This window comes from Balaenoptera borealis (assembly GCF_965194805.1).
Source record: "Balaenoptera borealis genome assembly, chromosome: 7".
Classification (NCBI taxonomy): domain Eukaryota; kingdom Metazoa; phylum Chordata; class Mammalia; order Artiodactyla; family Balaenopteridae; genus Balaenoptera; species Balaenoptera borealis.
Genome location: NC_138864.1, coordinates 65,069,153 through 65,087,639, shown reverse-complemented (window position 1 = coordinate 65,087,639; position 18,487 = coordinate 65,069,153). Strand labels below are relative to the sequence as shown.

The 18,487-nt window shown below is 36.4% G+C and overlaps 1 protein-coding gene and 1 long non-coding RNA gene across 3 annotated transcripts in view; one reads left to right on the top strand and one right to left on the bottom strand.

The window, feature by feature from the left end:
* Window positions 1-18,487, bottom strand: part of THSD7A (thrombospondin type 1 domain containing 7A) — a 460,930-nt gene that overhangs the window by 29,602 nt on the left and 412,841 nt on the right. The window contains exons 14-17 of the mRNA XM_082398710.1: window positions 12,779-12,957; window positions 8,363-8,496; window positions 4,026-4,179; window positions 511-655 (exon numbers count right to left, since the gene is read on the bottom strand). Of these exons, the coding sequence (XP_082254836.1) occupies window positions 511-655; window positions 4,026-4,179; window positions 8,363-8,496; window positions 12,779-12,957 (612 nt within the window). The remainder of the gene's footprint in view (window positions 1-510; window positions 656-4,025; window positions 4,180-8,362; window positions 8,497-12,778; window positions 12,958-18,487) is intronic.
* The window catches only part of LOC309631788, a 49,704-nt gene that overhangs the window by 23,381 nt on the left and 7,836 nt on the right, over window positions 1-18,487 (top strand). The gene's annotated exons all lie outside the window — the stretch shown is intronic.

Sequence of the window (18,487 nt, the reverse complement as noted above, 5' to 3'; positions counted from 1 at the left end):
CTACACCTTTGATAATATTTATATCTCTGAAACGTTTATATTCTCTTCACGCACTTCTTGGCAAGCTTAAGATTGCTGATGTCTTTACAGCAGACTAATCACGCCTATGAACTGCCCCCACAGAAAGAACTGCTGTCCCAGTATTCACAGTGATTAAACACATTCTGAAGAAGAAAGACATCTTTCAATAAACTGATACCCATGGGAAGATATATCTTTTATGTGCACCTTCTGAAAGTGGGAGGGTGGCTTAAATAGGAACCCTCAGGCTATTCACCGTCTGCCTTAAGAGCTAATGTTTGTGTGATAATTTCATTCTCTATTTTGATGTTTATTAAAAATAAGGCAGGTAAATATTTCTTTCCTTTAATACGGAATTACTTCTGGGAGAGTAAGCAGCATGTCCAAAAGGCACGCAGATGGAGTTGAACAATATTTCCGGAAACGCTGCTGAGCTGACAGACGTGGGATTTGGCCTTTGACTCTATAAGGAGATGACTATTCACGTACCTGTTACATTATAATCATAGTGGAAGCAGTTTTTGTTCAGGTTACAGGGTTCCTTCTCAACAGCATCAGGGCAGGCTCTTCCTTCATCAGCAGGTTGTCTGATGGGATCCGCTGACCTTTGCCGGAAACTGCTTTGATTGCAAGGCTGACAAAGAATAATATAGCTCCTCAGAAAGGTGAACACTCAGCCACACAAGAGCTATTGTATTAGGGAGAGCACTGGAGCAAGAGTTCGAACCTTTGGGACACTGGCTAGCTTAAACAATCTCATAACACCTCAGTTTCTTCATCTATAAAATCAAGGTGTTGGATGCGTTTCTCATGTTCCATCTAGCTCTAAGATGCTGGGGACAGGGAATGTTGCCTGCCATTCCAGCACACAAAGAATGTTGCCTGCTGTCTCAGTTCTACAATGATCAAGGCACCAGCCACTGCAGCTGCTGCAGGTGATGTGCCCTGAGGGAAACAGGATGGAGAAAAAGAGGTAGCATTCTGTGCTTTGGATACTGACCCAAGATAGTTAAGATACATGTCCAAGGAATAATTTCAATGAGCCCAGATTCTTGCATCTTCCTATACACAGGAAAGCACTAAAGTCATTAACTAGAGATGTCTGTTTTAGTGATTAGCAGTAATCTTTTGATGTCTGACTGTATGTTCTTTCCCAGCAAAAAACTCCTGTTTATCCTGGCTCCTCCTTTACCTTTTCAGAGCAGTTCCTCAGAGCTATCTAAAAGGTTGTCTCCCCGGCTATAATCCTCAGTAAGATCCCCGAATAAAGCTTAACTTGCAACTTTTAAGCTGTGTGTGTTTCTTCAGTCGACAATGCTTAAGAGATGTGTCTAACCTGAAAAGATATCTGCACCCCCTTGTTTATTGCAGCACTATTTACAATAGCCAAGATATGGAAAAAAACCAAAGTGTCCATCAATGGATGAATGGATAAATAAGTTGTAGTATAATTATACAGTGGAATATTATTCAGCCATAAAAAAGGAGGATTCCTACAATTTGTGACAACATGGATGTGGACCCTGAAGGCATTACGCTAAGTGAAATGTCAGACAGAGATAAACAAATACTGTATGATCTCACTTATATGTGGAATCTAAAAAACAAAAGAAAAAACAAAACACATAGAAAAAGAGATCAGACTTACAGTTACCAGAAGTGGGGGTAGGAGAGAAGGGAGAATTGGAGGAAAGTGGTCAAAAGGTGCAAATTTCCAGTTATAAGATAATAAGTAGTAGGGATGTAATGTACAACATGATGACTGTAGCTAACACTGCTGTATGTTATACGGGAAAGTTAAGAGACTAAATCTTAACAGTTCTCATCACAAGCAGAAATTTTTTTTCCTTTATTCTTTTCTTCTTTCTTTCCATCATAGCTATTTGAGAAGATGGATGTTACTGAACCTATTGTGGTAATCATTTCACAATATATGTAAATCAAACCATCATGCTATATGCCTTAAACATACAATGATGTCTGTCAATTATTTCTCAGTAAAACTGGGAGAAAAAGAGCCTATGTGTCAAATATTAATAGATACATCAGGGCTTCCCTGGTGGCGCAGTGGTTGAGAGTCTGCCTGCCAATGCGGGGGACATGGGTTCGAGCCCTGGTCTGGGAAGATCCCACGTGCCGCGGAGCAACTGGGCCCGTGAGCCACAACTACTGAGCCTGCGCGTCTGGAGCCTGTGCTCCGCAACAAGAGAGGCCGCGATGGTGAGAGGCCCCCGCTTGCCACACCTAGAGAAAGCCCTCGCACAGAAACGAAGACCCAACACAGCCCCAAAAAATAAACAAATAAATAAACAAATACTTAAAAAAAAAAGATACATCACATCATCCATACACAAACACATATATATGCTCATATTAATTATTGTAGAGCACTAATACAGAAATTATAATCTATCTATTTATCTAATATAGTTGACAGGACCTGAAAAACGGTTTTAAGGGTGAACTTTAAATAACTAGTTATATACAACCTTTATTTTCCTAATATGCACACATGTATGCACACAAACACAACTTAGCGCTAATTAAAAAGACTGGTTGCCATTCTCCTACTGGTACAGTCTTGTTTTGAAAACACTTGGTTACTAAGATCAGAAACAGTAACTTCAAATCTGATGCTATGGAATTAAATAGAATAGAAAGTCATTTGCATATGCTTGTGAAACAGCTGATTCTTAATTGCAATTTAACCTGTATCCAAGTCAACTGCCAGCCCTGTTTTGCTCCTGCTCTATCACTTGGCTGCTAATCAGCATCTTTAATAATGTTAACACTGAAATAGAAAATTAATTTCTCCTTGAAAACATGCATCTGTCCCATATTATATTTCAGCAAATTAATTCCACATTAGATGTATCTTTTCCATGATTTGATGCCATTCTGAAGTGTGTAGCTTTACAAAGGTGCACAAGGGTAAGCTAAATTTCCCACATTATCAGCCAGTTCTATTTCAAGTGACTCTCCTCCCAGGGTCCCATGTAAGAGGCCCTATGGGCTGCTGAAATCTAGAAGCTTTGTGTGATTTGAAACTCTCAGCTGGCTTTCCAGGCCCAAAGAGACTCAAGAGTCAGTGTGTGGAAAGAGATTCACTGATGCACAGCTTTCTTCTTTCTACTCCCTTTCTTACCAGGATCTTTTGCGTTTTAGTGTCAATACTCCTGCTGCCATACCCCTACTGTGTGAAAGATTATTCCTACAATTTAAAATGGATTGGGCAAAAAGCAAGGGATGATAATAACCTGACACCATTAAAGTATTTTTACTAGATTTTCATTCTTTTTCCCTTTACCTGGAGGGAATCGTTATCCCCACTGCAGTTTTTAACATGCTGTGAATTCAAAAGCAAATGTAAAGGCATTTTGGGACTTCCCTGGTGGTGCAGTGGTTAAGAATCCTCCTGCCAATGCAGGGGACACGGGTTCGAGCCCTGGTCTGGGAAGGTCCCACATGCCGTGGAGCAACTAAGCCCGTGTGCCACAACTATTGAGCCTGCGCTCTAGATCCCACGAGCCACAACTACTGAAGCCTGTGCGCCTAGAGCCCGTGAGCCACAACTACTCAGCCTGCGTGTCACAACTACTGAAGCCCGCGTGCCTAGAGCCCGTGCTCCGCAACAAGAGAAGCCACCGCGATGAGAAGCCCACGCACCGCAACGAAGAGTAGCCCCTGCTCGCTGCAACTAGAGAAAGTCCACAAGCAGCAATGAAGACCCAATGCAGCCAAAAAAAAAAAAAAAAAAGGCATTTTGTGCTGGGTTTAGGAGGATGGTGGAGGAGCATAAAGCTTGCAAGAGGTTGAGCTGTTCCAGTGTGAGTCCAAACATTGCTGATTTTAAATGGCACAGTCCTAAGAATGAAGTAGCCAAAAATACGCCTTGCTTTGGTAACTAATTTAGTAACCAAGCTATTATTTTCTTAATATTTTTAAAGCTTTAGTGGTTAAGGAATTAAGCAAATTCTACATTAATAAATGGTTAATTGTCTCACCAAAGTGCATCGGGTCCACGGACCCCATTCAGTTATCACACAATCCTCGGGACATGGTAATTTGCACTCTCTAGAGCCCAGAGGCATCTCTTCTGGGTCACAGAGGTAATCCTCTACATGGTCAGAAGGGCCATCCGCCGTGTTCTGCATGCATCTAGAAGAAAACATACCTATCAGTGAAGGAACTGGGACAATTGAACAATGGCCAACCCGTTAAGGTACAAGGTTTTTCATAAGACATCACCATGGAGGTGGGGGATGGGAAGCTTTGAATTTAATGAATAAAATTCTCCAAACATAAAGACGTAAAAGGATCTCTGCCTCCCATACATAGTTGTATAGCTTATGATTTAAAAATCTATGCTTGCATGTATCATCATAATCTTTTAAAGTTATAGCCACTGTGTATACACTCCGTGTACATAAAATACGTGTCTTCCTCTTAAAGGAGAGGGTCATTTACACCCATATATGATGCAGAAACTAATGAGTTCACCAAAGATATTCATAGATGGGTTACAATTTTGGAATATAATGCATGTTTTTCTTCTGAGGAAAATGGTGAATTCCATGGAGAAGGCAGATTCATATATGATGGAAGACAAGGCACGCCGAAATCTCCTAGGGAGAGATTTCAGTTAAGTGGTTTTGAGAAAGTAATTGATGGCATTTATCAAGTTGTTTTGTCATTTCAAAAGTAATTTTAGCTTCCCATCTGCTGATAACCTTAAAAGAAAGGCAGAAGTGAAGAGACAATCATAAGAAAAATAGCACAAATTCTCTAAACATGGTTGTTGGGGTCTTCCTATATCTTGACCTTTTTTATTGTTAGTTTTCTTTTTAACAGAACAAATTCAAACATTTTATTACATTTCATTGTATTGTAAGCAGTCATAAAGGGCTCCTTAGTCATCTCTTGGGAATCTAATTAATGTGGCTAGTACCAGACTTAACTTTTACTGTAGTTAATAATCTCTCAAGGCACTTTTTGAATAGAAGAGAAAAACTTTAACCCTCATTTGTAACTCAGAGAAGGTCAACCAAATTAATAGGTTTGGGAAGAGAACTGCATTACAGGAGATGAAAAGGAAGGCTTGAGCTCTTAAGCCTCTCAAACCCATTGCAATGTTTTAAACTGTTGGTTGTATTACATTACCAATTATACCTGGAATGTCAACTTTTCTCAGGGATTTACAATCAGTAGGGACATTGCATCTTCACAAATCTCCTCTGCAGAATCACGTTTCTATACAGTGCTGCTAATTTTAAGAGAAATGTGGTTTTCCTGTGGAACGCATTCAAAGACTGGAAAACTAAGCTGTTGGTTATGTCTTAACTGGGTTTGTAACCTGGAAAAATATCCACACAAATACCCACCTCTGCATTTTTTTGATATTGAATAAATATATAAAAAGTAATCACAAAAATATGCAAATGTAGACAGACATTTATATAGTTTCACTGCTGAAGGAAAAAAATAAATTATAAATTTCGCTGGGAGAATTTTAGTTTCCCAGGAAAAAAGTTCTAGCTTCAGTGGCATTTTAAAAATGTTCTGTTGACAGCAGCTATGAGAGGACATGGCGCAGACGGGACAGTTCAATCTCCAAAGTTGGATTTGCTGCTAAGAAAAGATTACATTAATGTGAGGCCCTGACATGATGTACAAGGATTAACTTGCAAAATTACCTATTGATTCAAAGTTAAGGACAGATGTTCAATACTTCAATACAGATGTTCAATGTTTGTTTTCAAAGGTATTTCTTTTCCTTCAATTTTTATTATACAGGTAATAGATTCATTTTAGGAAAATCACAAGAAATAATAAAAATTCACTACATTCTATCAGAGATAACCACTCTTAACAGACCACTATATTTAAACCTATATTTTCATTTCATTAAATAGGAGCAAACTTCACCTACTATCTGTACCATTTAGGAAAAACATCAACAATACATTATAAAAATCTTTTTGTGTTATTAACTGTGTTTCTAAGACATAATTTTTAATGATTACATTTGAATTCCATCATTTGAATGTGCCACAATTGCTAAAAAACCTTTCTTGTTGACATTCAGATTATTTATGTTTTATTTATTTGAGTTGGTATTAATGATATTTTTATCACTGTAGAATAGAATAAATATTTGGATCAAGTCTTGAGCCCAAAGGAAAGCACTTTAAGTTCATTTGCTTTCTTCAAATTCCTGGCCTTTTCTCCTTTCCATAGGAGAAGGGATTATGCTGTGAGAATACTGAACTATTTTAGAAAACCACCACCAAGTTGGAGGCCAAGGGTGGGTCCAGATGCCCACCACAGTTGTAGCAATAAGGGGATGCATTGCCTGCAGAAAATTCAAAAGCAACAATAGAAATAACCAAATCTGTTTGGTTTTTATTATCATCATGTGCTGGCAATTCTACAAAAATGTTAGTGAAAAAATATTCCTTCCCAGCAGGGGAAACCACTACTATTACTCAGTCTTTGCTATGTCACACCATCCTAAAAGAGAAAGAATGAGATATTTTGAAACCTGCTCTCTTATAGACTCTTCTGTCCTGAAATGTCACCCAATGCTTGCATCTAACAGGACATTTGACCTTAATTAGCAGAGGGTAAGGTCTGGGAGGTATACTACTGAATCAAGAAAGAAACATTATTACACAATCAGAAATTCCAATCAATACTGATCTTCTCTTTTCTCTGTTTGCATTAAAAATGTTTACTGGAAAAATAAGTTGACCAGAAAAGTTACTTTGTTTAAGATGTGTTTGGAAATGTTGAGAATACCTATTCACAAAGCAAAAAGAAGCAACACATACACAGATAGCCGAAGGGAAAGCCGAAAGTTCTTTATTATAATTTTTCTACTAACAAAAAACACAACCTGATCAAATTTTTAATATAAGAAAAATATTTTTATATTTGAAAGAGAAATTTTAAATTTGGCAGAAGATTGGTAGAAAACAGAATCTCTGTCTTTTTCTTCCCTGTTTCCCTATTAACTCATTACCTCCACCCACCTCATCCACCTTTAAAAGTTACTCCGTAAAATAACTGGAGAGTTCAGATGGGCTTTTGAAAAAAGAGATAGAGACTATTTTTACTGGAAGAAATGTTTTACATAGTGTGCCAAGGTTTTATGATATAAACGATAACTTGTTCTACTTTCCTATTGAAACAGATTAAGAAATAGGAATCTTAAAATTCATGAAAAGTTATGTCATGAGTGAGAATGGGATTCTTCACAACAGGAGTTCTCAGGTTTGGGATGTTTTCATATTTTTCTTTACTGTGTGTCACTCAGCAGAGTTAGAAGAAACTGGTTGTAGTTAAAGAGTGACAAGAGACTTGAGTTTGAATGCAACTGTCCCTTTACTAGGTGTGTGCTCTCAGCACATTACTTAGTACTTCTGAATCTACTCCGTAACGTGGAGATAATAAAGCCTCATATATTTGTTTCCCAGGTTTAAGACCCTTCAGGATCATATGTAGATGGTGTAGGGATAATTTAATGAGTTAATTTAATCGTATTACAATTATTACAATAATTTAATTGTATTAGGTTTTAGGGAAGTTCTGTGAATATGACACGGTCTCAGTTTGGAGAAACAGGATTTAATAAATGGGACAGACATGTAGATGGATCTTTCAAAACAGTGAGGGGTATGTGGGATACTATAGAACAAGGCTGCTCAGTAGAGCTCTCTATGACAATGTAAATACTGTGCTGTCTCACAGAATTGCCACTAGCCACCTCTGGCTATCGAGCACTTAGAATGTGTCTAGTGTGACCGAGGAAATGCATTTTATTTAATTTTAATAGATTTAAAGTGAAATAGTCACACGTGGCTTGTGGCTACCCTACCGGACAGTGTGGTTCTGAGAACAAATGAGAGGCACGAGCCAGCGGGGGGTTTAGGGAAGGCTTCCTAGAGCAGATGAGAGTATTCAAAAGATAGCCAGTTTGATACAAAGGATAAAGAGTTTACAAAAGATTATCACTAAGATACAGTTAGAAATATATCTGACCTTTAAGGAAGAAGTTACTGGGGTTGGAAAATCTGCATTCATTCACCTCACATTCAATATGCCGCCCTTTCCCTGCAAGAGTACCTTGAAGCAAAGCTTCCTAAAATCAGAAGGCAGAGGATGATAAACTGCTGTTGGAAGCAGATCCCTTTAGAGCATTCTATGAACACAGACTCCATAAAAGTAAAATTGAAGACAATTTCATTCAGGAGATTGGGAGGAGGGCAAGCTCACGTTGGCACATGAGAAATCAGGACGTGGCTGTGCCTTTGCTTCTCTGTGTTACTAGACTTGGCCTTACCTCACTTTTCGGGTTTGCACGCCCTCTCCACAGTTGTCCCGCATGTTCACAAAGGTCACCTTGCAGATGCTCCATGGCTCTGTAACCCATATGTACTGGCTGCAGTCACTGTGGCAAGGGACGACCTCATACACCTGAAACACACACGGTTCTCAATGACCTCACCTCATGGAACCCCATGAGGTGAGTGGGAACACTTCATATCACAGTTATCATGATATTCTTGTTTAGCTACTCTGAAGCCTTTCCTTTACTGTTCATTATTCTAAAACAGGACTATAGAGGATCTCTTGAGAGTTCTAGCAGTGAAGGGAACGGCTAACTGTGTTGTATCATGCTGCTCCTCTATCACATTGCAGCTGGAGACTGGACCTCATGGACCACATCAGACACATTCCGTACTTTCCTAGACTGACCCTTACCACACAGTATTGTAATTTCCTGGGCCATATGTCCTGTTCACAGTTTCATGTGTCTTCAATACTTAGCCCAGGGTGCTCATATGTCAGGCATTCTATAGAGATTTGTTGAGTAAGATGAATAAATGAATAAAAGAATTAATGAATTAAGTAAGCATATAAAAGTAGCTGTTTTCAAATAAGTATAATTTGGCCTGTTTTCCAAATAAGTATGTATACCAATAAGAATTGTGTGTGTGTGTTCCATATATGAAACTAAATTAAAAGATAAATGATATGAAATAAAGCTATCTTAAAACTAACTAAACCTTGGAAGCAAGGTCTGAAATTGGTCTCATATTACACAGGTACTAAGCAGTGAGGGCCACATAAAACAAAGCAAATTGTCTCTGCTCTGGTGCCCATAAAGGCTTGCAGCACCAGGTTTGGGGTGGTGTGGTTGGTTGTTTCAGGATTTTTAGCACAATGAACCAATTATGCTCTTTTCTCAGTGAGAAAGAAGAATGACTAAATAAATGAAAAAAAGGACCATAAGCCACTGCAACAGAGCTGACTCAACCATTAAAGAAAATTGTCTCTTAAAATCATTTCAAAATCTATGATAACTCTTATTTCCTATTTTACACACACACACACACACACACAAACTACATGAATATTTTATATAACTATTTAATTCCAGAAAATATAGATTTAAATAGTCCTTTGGAGCCATTCTTTTGTGCAAATTTTAGTTTTACTCAACATCCAAGTAAAGTGAATAAAGTTGACCTATTCCACACAGGAATAAAAAGTGTGCACTGTTGGAGTGAGAATCTGTAATTACTGTCATAAGTTATCACATTCACATTGGGTGCTGTATTAAAATAGGACTAAATACTGTTTTAGTATTTAGTAAAATATTACCCTACAAGTTGTGGGGAAGGGAACAACTGAAGGGGAAATGCCATCTTTCCTAATCCTTTGATGGCTTTCATTTTAATCTCCTACACTGGAGTGAATACAAATCAGTTCAGAGCCACCTCCTGCTACCGCTTTGAGCCCACCTGCACCTCCCCCTCTCCCTCTCCTCCCTCTCCGAGAAGCATGCGACCATTAACAGGAGGTGTCATCGTCTTTTCAAGGGTGGTGAACTATGCTTGTTCTCCGCTATCCCTGTACCTTAGGCTCTGATATTAAAATGAGAAAACACATGTAATATGCTAGGAAGACAAAGGGAATAGCTGCAGAAGAAAAATTTTATGGAAAACATGTTTTTCCCTATAAAAGAAAAGAAATGGCAGGAAAAGAAATACATTCTCTGATGCCAGGAGTAAAATGAAAACAAACATCACTCTATGATGAACGATGAGGTTTAAAAGTTCTTACCTGGGCCTGGAGTAGTGTTCACCAGGAATGAAGAAAAGAGAGAGAAACAAAGATAAGTTAAAATGTCAGTATATTTGATGAGAAGAACTCATGTTCTAAGTTTCAAATATTATCCATATATAAAAGATTTTTTTTTTTTTTTGGTAAATGATTAGAACATCTTTCTTAGACCTTGAAAGAGAAAAGCCACCTCCTTATTACTGTTTAAAATTAAGATACACAAATGAGTATTGCAAACAGCAAGTTAAGGAAAGGATTTGATGGGCAGGATGAAGAAATCTTAGAAAACTGAGTAGACGTCAAAATACGTATCATGGGGAATCAACATATGACCGCAAATATCTTGTGGTTCAAATTGTGAGTGGACTATCTATAGATTGATTGACTGACTGACTGATATATTGATTTTAACCCATCCATCCACCCATATTTCTGAGGAAATGGGGATTTGCTTCCTCAATTGGAAAATGGAACCTCAGAGATCATTTTCAAGGCAAAGTACGACTTAATTACTGAGGAACGTATAATTGCAGTAAAAATCTATATGATTTACGATTTTCAACACTTACACAAACCTTTGCATATTCTTTACTTTCCTAACATTTTACTAACAAATAAATCCCTGAAAGTTTCTATTTTTTAATGTAGAACATTTGTGCTCAAAGTCAAAGATTCAGGAATCTATTATTTCTTGTTTTAGCTTTGATTTTTCCATTGTTCATGTCTCAATATACCACCAGTAGGCTGATAACAAATACTCAGATGTCCTTATCATACTCTGCATTAGATTATATCAGAGTGACAGAGAAATGGCTTAGGTTAAAGAGTTTTTAAGCAAAGACAACTTGGTACAACCAATTTGAACTTCTGCAAATTCACTATTTAAAAAATGCTAAGGCAAACATAGCTCATTTTAATTTTAAAATCTGGCTGTTCACATACACACTAAAGGTATGAAAATGTGTAGAATTTATTTGAATCATGGATTAAAATTTAAATTTACTATTGGAAATTCAAGATTTCAAAACTTGTAGAACCATATTCTTTTGTATTATAAACATTACATTTCAGTTATTCTGTTTAATCCGGGTCATGCATTTTCTTCTTTGGAAATATTCACTAGGACAGAGAAACTTAATTACCAGTAGATGGCAGCAGTGCAGTATATTATTCACCTTCAGTTGTATTTAAGGGCAAGTTCAGCAATTTTTCTTTGGGGGAAAAATCAGCATCCTTTTGGAGTACTTTCTATGCAATTTAATTCTCCACTTTCTTGGCCTTTAATCGATTTATTCAAAAGTTATTTTTATTTTCTCTATAATTTACTTTTATTGTGATGAACAAATTTAGATTAATTTGGGAAGGCAAACGTATGGGTAAGCAGTGTGTTTGGAGATTAAAATTAGAAAATCTATGTGTGTATGAAACATACCTACATATTTAAGGTTAGTTCATACATATGAATTGGTTCATTTGTGACTTAAATTTAAACATACATCTTAATACCTACACATATTGTGTGAAATTCACTCTTTGTTAATTCACATGTAGGCCAGACATGGCAATAACTGTCTGATGAATCTTATATTACATTAAACTAGTCACAATTCCCCCCATTAGACATTTTATTTCCAATGGAACACGAGTAACAGCTATGAACTGCAGCTAACAAGGTGTGCATCCGAAGTCAAAGAAAGTTCCACATAAGACTGAAAAGGCCAATCACCAAATTGATAGATAACATACGGTTACTTTGACGCCATCTTTATATTTCTTTTTTCTTTTATTTATTTTATTTATATATTTTTATTTTTGGTTGCGTTGGGTCTTCATTGCTGTGTGTGGGCTTTCTCTATCTGCAGTGAGCGGGGGCTACTCTTCGTTGCGGCGCACAGACTTCTCATTGCGGTGGCTTCTCTTGTTGCAGAGCATGGACTCTAGGCGCACTGGCTTCAGTAGTTGTGGCATGCGGGCTCAGTAGTTGTGGCTCGCGGACTCTAGAGCGCAGGCTCAGTAGTTGTGGCGCATGGGCTTAGTTGCTCCACGGCATGTGGGATCTTCCTGGACCAGGGCTCGAACCCGTGTCCCCTGCATTGGCAGGCGGATTCTTAAGCACTGCGCCACCAGGGAAGTCCAGTATATTTCTTTTTTCTTAACATATTTCATATTGAACAAACTTAAGTAAATGTACAGAATATATTTCTCAATTTTAGACCCAAACCCATATACTTTCTTTGATTTTAATTTATGTACATGGTAATTGAGATGTCTTTTCTGAGAGTCTAGTGGATCTATCAGAAAAAGACAATCTTGCTCTCAGCACACAAATTATTGTATAATAGATTAAATACCTTGACAGTATTTCAAAAGCAGATTTCATTTTTATTTCCATTGAATTATATTAATATGTATATATATATAATACAGTGTACTAAATAAATCTCTTGAGAATACAGAGATCATCTATCTGATTTGGGATTTTAATAATTTACTCAGGCATTCTAAAGATAAAGTGGGTCAAATTTCTTATTCAGGGGCTATTATTTATTCTTCTCTATTTTGGATTAAAAAAAATAGATCATTGTGCAACTAGAAAATATTTTACAATATTCCCATTGGTAGAAAATACCTGGTTGACATGGTCCAGTTTCGGGCATGGTCTTCCTCCATTATAGGGTTTTTCACGCAGCCATTTAGACCGAACCTTCACGCCACTCCCACAGGACTTGCTGCAGCGTGACCAATTGGACCACTCACTGAGCTTGCAGTCTGAGGGGCAAGGGATGATGCAGGCCTCTTCAATGTAACCTGAGTGGAGGAAAATGAGACAAGAGCCATCTCCTCCACATGTCACTTGCCTATTACTACCCACCATTCTAGCTCATTTAGAAGGTCCAAGTTTGACCTGACAGCAACATGCAAATGCAGAGATGTCTCTGTCGTTAGGGACTCAAATTAAATTCTGCAGGAAAATGACACATACATACAGTGACTCTGTTAAAATAACAGCTGAGCAGCTGTCATATGATCTGCTTAGGATTCATGCTCACCACATTTCAACATTTCTGACTTCCTGACAGCTCGTGTTTAATTGACAATAACCTGTCTGCTGCCATATCATTCTCATGTGGCCAGACTGATACATTAAAAAAAATTATAACAGTTTTCTATAAAATCCTATCTGTTAATGTCACACAAGTTCAAGTGTCTGAGTCCATGCAACATTCTTCCTCAAGAAGAAAGCCAGACCCTCTCAATCAATATTCAAAAGGAACCATTTAACTTAGCACCTTATGGTTCCCCTTCATTGAAAATCAAGTCTGAGGAAGAAAAATGAAGGATGTTAAATAAACAATGCCTCATATTTTTATAGTGCTGTCAATTTCAAAGCACCTTCACACCTTGTATTCATTTGATTCTCTTGCAGATATTATAAATGTATTGGGCATGTACTGATGCTCTACTGGACAGATAAGAAAACAAATACAGAGAGATAACTGACAAGTGCAAGGTCACACAGTAAGAGATAGGGATAGGATTTCTGAGGTCTAGTCTAGTACTCATTCCATCAAATCACACAGTCAATTAACTTAAGAGTCTACAGATTTATTTTGAGAAATGGGAGCATTTTCCTTGACCAGTCCCTCACTACCAACTTGGCATTTCACAGTATCAGTTTATCACTATTGTTCTCAAGGCAAATAAGTGGAAAGAGCAAAATTCCTCTGGTCAAGAGTCGTCTGTCATACTATGCGGAGTGGTTGTTCTTGAAACAAGAAAACACTCTGTTCTTACCATTTTACATCAACATCAAAGATTCGATTTTGAAAATCATTATAATGTAAACAACTTATACTAGGAACTCTAGGTAGATTTTTAAAAATTTTATTGAGACACAATTTATATACTATAAAAATCAGCTCACGTTCTGGTCTTTAATATAGTCTGAGTTATGCAACCATGACCACCATCTAGTTTCAGAACATTTTCATTACCACAGAAAGAAACTCTATACCTATTAGCAGTCATTTCCCATTTTCCCCTCCCTGGCAACCACTAATCTACTTTATATCTCTAAGAATTCACCTATTCTGAACAATTTATAAAATGAAATCAAACATTATGTTTTATGATTGGCTTCTTTCATTTAATGTAATGTTCTCTGGGTTTTTCTATGGTATAGCATGTGTTAGTACTTCATTCCTTTTTATTAACCAAATAGTATTCCATTGTATAGATATATCATATTTTTTTATCCTTTCATCAGCTGATGGACATTTTAGTTGTTTCCACATTTTGTATATTATGAATAATGCTGTGAATATTTGTGTACAAGTTTCTGTATGGACAAGTTTTCAGTTCTCTTGGGTATATATCTTGGAGTGTATTTAACTTTTTGTAGATGTGCCAAACTATTTTCCAAAGTGACTGTACCATTTTACAATTACACTAGCAAGGTATGAGTGTTCCAATTTCTACATCTGTCAAAACTTATTATGTCTTTTTTATTTTAGTGTCCTTTGAAGAAAAAAACTTTTAAATGTTAATGAAGTCCAATTTATCTATTTTTACTTCGGTTGCTTGTGCTTTGATGTCCTATCTAGGAAACCATTATCTAATCCAAGGTCACAAAGATTTACACCTAGTTTTTTCTTCTAAGAGTTTTATAGTTTTAGTTCTTATATTTAAGTATATGATTCATTCTGAGTTATTTTTGTATATGTTAAAACATAGGCAGTCCAATTTCATTCCTCTGTATGTGATTACCAAGTTATCCCAGGCCCATTTGTGGAAAATACTATTTTTTCTACAGTGAATTGTTTTTGTACCCTTGTTGATAATCAGTTGACTATAAATGTAAGGGTTTATATCTGGATTCTAAATATCACTCCACTGATCTCTATACCAGCACCACACTGTCTTGATTACTGTCACTTTGTAGTACGTTTTGAAATCAGAAAGTCTGAGTCCTCCTTTGTTCTTTTTCTTCCAAGAAAGTTTTGGGTCCCTTACATTTCCACATACATCTTTGAATCAGCTTGTCAATTTTTGCCCCAAATGGCAGATTTTGATAGGAATTGTGATGAATAGTTTGATCAAGTTGGGAGTATTGCTATCTTAACAATCCAGGTACATGGAATTTCTTTCCATTTATTTAGGTATTCTTTAATTTCTTTCAATGATGTTTTGTAGTGTTTAGTGTATGTCTTGCACTTCTTTTCTTAAACTTATTCCTAAGTATTTTGTTCTTTTTATTCTAGGCAGATTTAAAAGAGAGCCAACAAACACTGATTTCTTTTATTACAGTGAAATAAGACCACCTAAAAACCAGTATGACAGATCTAATCTATAAGCTTGTGCCCAAAGTGTCCTGACTTGATACAGTGTTAAAAAGCTAGCCAACTTACTACATAGTATTTCCTAGCCTTGCTTTATAAATTACCTGGAACACATGTTAAAAGTACAGGTTTCTGGCAACCCCAGACATTACAATACAGTTCACTTGGGATAGTGCCTGATTTTTGGAAATTAATATATTTTCTTGTGTTTATTCATCACTCCCTCTCTTTTTCATTGAAAATTTTCTTATTAAGGTAATTGTAGACACATATACTTGTAAGAAACAATATAGAGAGGTCCCCTGCATACTTTCGCCAGTTTCCTACAATGGTAACTAAAGTATAATTTCAACCCAGATACTGAGATTGATACAATCCATTGAGTTTATTCAAGTTTCACCAGTTTTACTTGTACTTATTTGTGTGTGTGTATGTGTGTGTGTGCGTGTGTGTGCGTGTGTGTGTGTAGGACTGAAATTAAGGAACTCTGTTGTAAGACACAGGAAGAATCAGCAAAATCTGGGTGAGAAGTAGTTTTGTGGGATATTTCTCTCTATATTATCTTCTATATTTTTGTCAAATATACACATCACCTGTTTTAAACTTATTGTAGTCTCGATACACAAAAGTGTATCTTTCCAAAGTATAAAGTTCACTGAACACATGCATGAAACCAACACTACTCCAGAACCCTCTTTTTTGTTGCCTTCCAATCACTACCTCTTCTCACATGGGCAACTACTACCCTGATTTCTTACAATCTAGAACTGTTTTACTTTAAAAAAATTTATGTAAATGGAATCATACAGTATACACCCATGTGTGCTAGCCTTCTTTCACCCTACGTTGTGATGTGAGATTCATCCATACTGTTGCATGTTGTTGAAGATTATTCATTCTAATTAATGTATAATACTCTATTGTGTGACTATATTATGGGTTTTTTAATTCATTCTATTGTTTGTGAGCATTTGGGTATTTTTCAATGGCAAGTTATTATCAACTGTACTGCTATGAACATTCTAGAACATGTCTCTTGGTGAACATACGTATGCATTTCTGTTAGGCATATTCCTAGGACTGAATTTGATGCCTCAGAGGATATGCATATTATATCAGCAAATTGTAAGTATAAAAGAAAACTTTTTTAAAAAGATGGGATCATGAATTTGGTATGAAGAGCAGAATGCAATGAAAGAATGCTCAAAAGTGGGAATTAGTCTCAGAGAATCTTCAAGGGGGCAGATGTGTCAGCCGGGGCTTTGCCAGCTGTGAAATACTGAAGACAGAAAGAAGATGTTAATGTTGAGTTTTGAATGTACTTCTGATATTGAAGGAGACTTTTGGAGTATTGATAATAATCCAGAGGGAAGTCCAATAGAGGACTGAAAAAGTACTTTACAATAGTGTTTACCAAAATTTTGAAAAGCATAACTGTTCTTCAGACAGATTACCATGACCTACTTAAAGCTCATACTTTGACTTTAAGTATGGTTTGAGGTGGGAAAACAAGCCCAGCTCACTATTTTGAGTTAAAATATGTTTCAAATCACATTCTCCTTTTCAATCAGCACAGCCAGTAAATAAATCTATAAAGTGTGCGATACTTAAAAGTGTAACTCCTGATAGGGCCAGTAATAATCTGTGTTTCATAGTAATAGTTTAAGAAATAGAATCAAACTGTACAAATGTCTAAAGTCATTTCCAAATCAATGCCATCTGTAACCAGATTATTTAATGTTTGTAAAAGACAATGAATCAAGAAAAAATCCCAACTATTTCCAAATATTATCAATAGCTTAGTTAAAGGACACTAGTATTTCGAAGGTAATAAATTATTGAAATATTTCTAGAATTGCATTTTTCACCTTGCTAAAGATCAAAATGACTGCAAAAGTAAACCTCTAACCTTTTTGTTATTCAGTAATTATAGTTGAAAATAGAATCACATGATTTTTCATGTCACTACTACAGAGTAACAGATAAATGGAAATTCTTTCTTTCCATTTTATCTGTTGAAGTATTATGGCATTAGTGAAATATGTCATGTCTGACTTGAGTCTGATTCACACTGTACTTTCAAGTAAGCAGATATAAAATTTTTATGTTTGATCTTCCAATAGAATATTCCAGAGAACATCTCTCAAATAAAACTCAATCCATTAAATTGTTGAAAGATACAGATTAGGCACTGAGATAAAGACAAAACTGCAAAAGAGTATAATGCTTAGCATTCCATTTTAATCTTCTAATGTGTAACAACATTGAATAATTGCCTGTCATGTTTATCTAGTACAATTAAACTCCTTAATGCTACTAGTGAACTGCTAGATAAGCATTCCCCTGTCTTCTCTGCTACGATCATTTGTGAGGGCAATTAACGCCAAACAATCATGGGGGATAGAAAGACAGAAACATTTGAAGCGTTTTAAGGCCAAATAAACTGCTGGTATCTTGTAGCAATTTATGGCTCTTGAGGAATGCTGGAATAAAATAAATGACTTCACAATTAGGGTGTTAAAACTTTAGTAGCTCAATACTGAACCTGACACATGGAAAAATCAAACTCCTGGCTTCTGATTGTATTTTTTGTATCTATTATCTATTCTGATGTCTGCTTTCAGGTTGAAATGAATACAGAACACTAGCAGGCTTTACGTGGCAACCAGAGGACTTACTGCCTTTGACATATATCCAGTCACCTCATTCATTTGAATTATAAATGTGCAGATAAAGTAGCTTTCAGCAACCCTCACGATTACTATATTGTGCTGTTGAAAGGTGCACTGTTGATAGATTAAAGAATTCATTTTGAAAGCACGTGGAAAATATTGGTTGGTTCTGATTTACAGCTGTGTGAATGAGCAACGCTGGCACTCTATCTGATACATCTGGATTAATATCAAAAGAGACCTGAAAAATCTCTCCTACTTAAATGTGTGTTATATGCACATGACTGCAATCGCAAATGAGAACACTTAGCTAGAACTTTATCTACT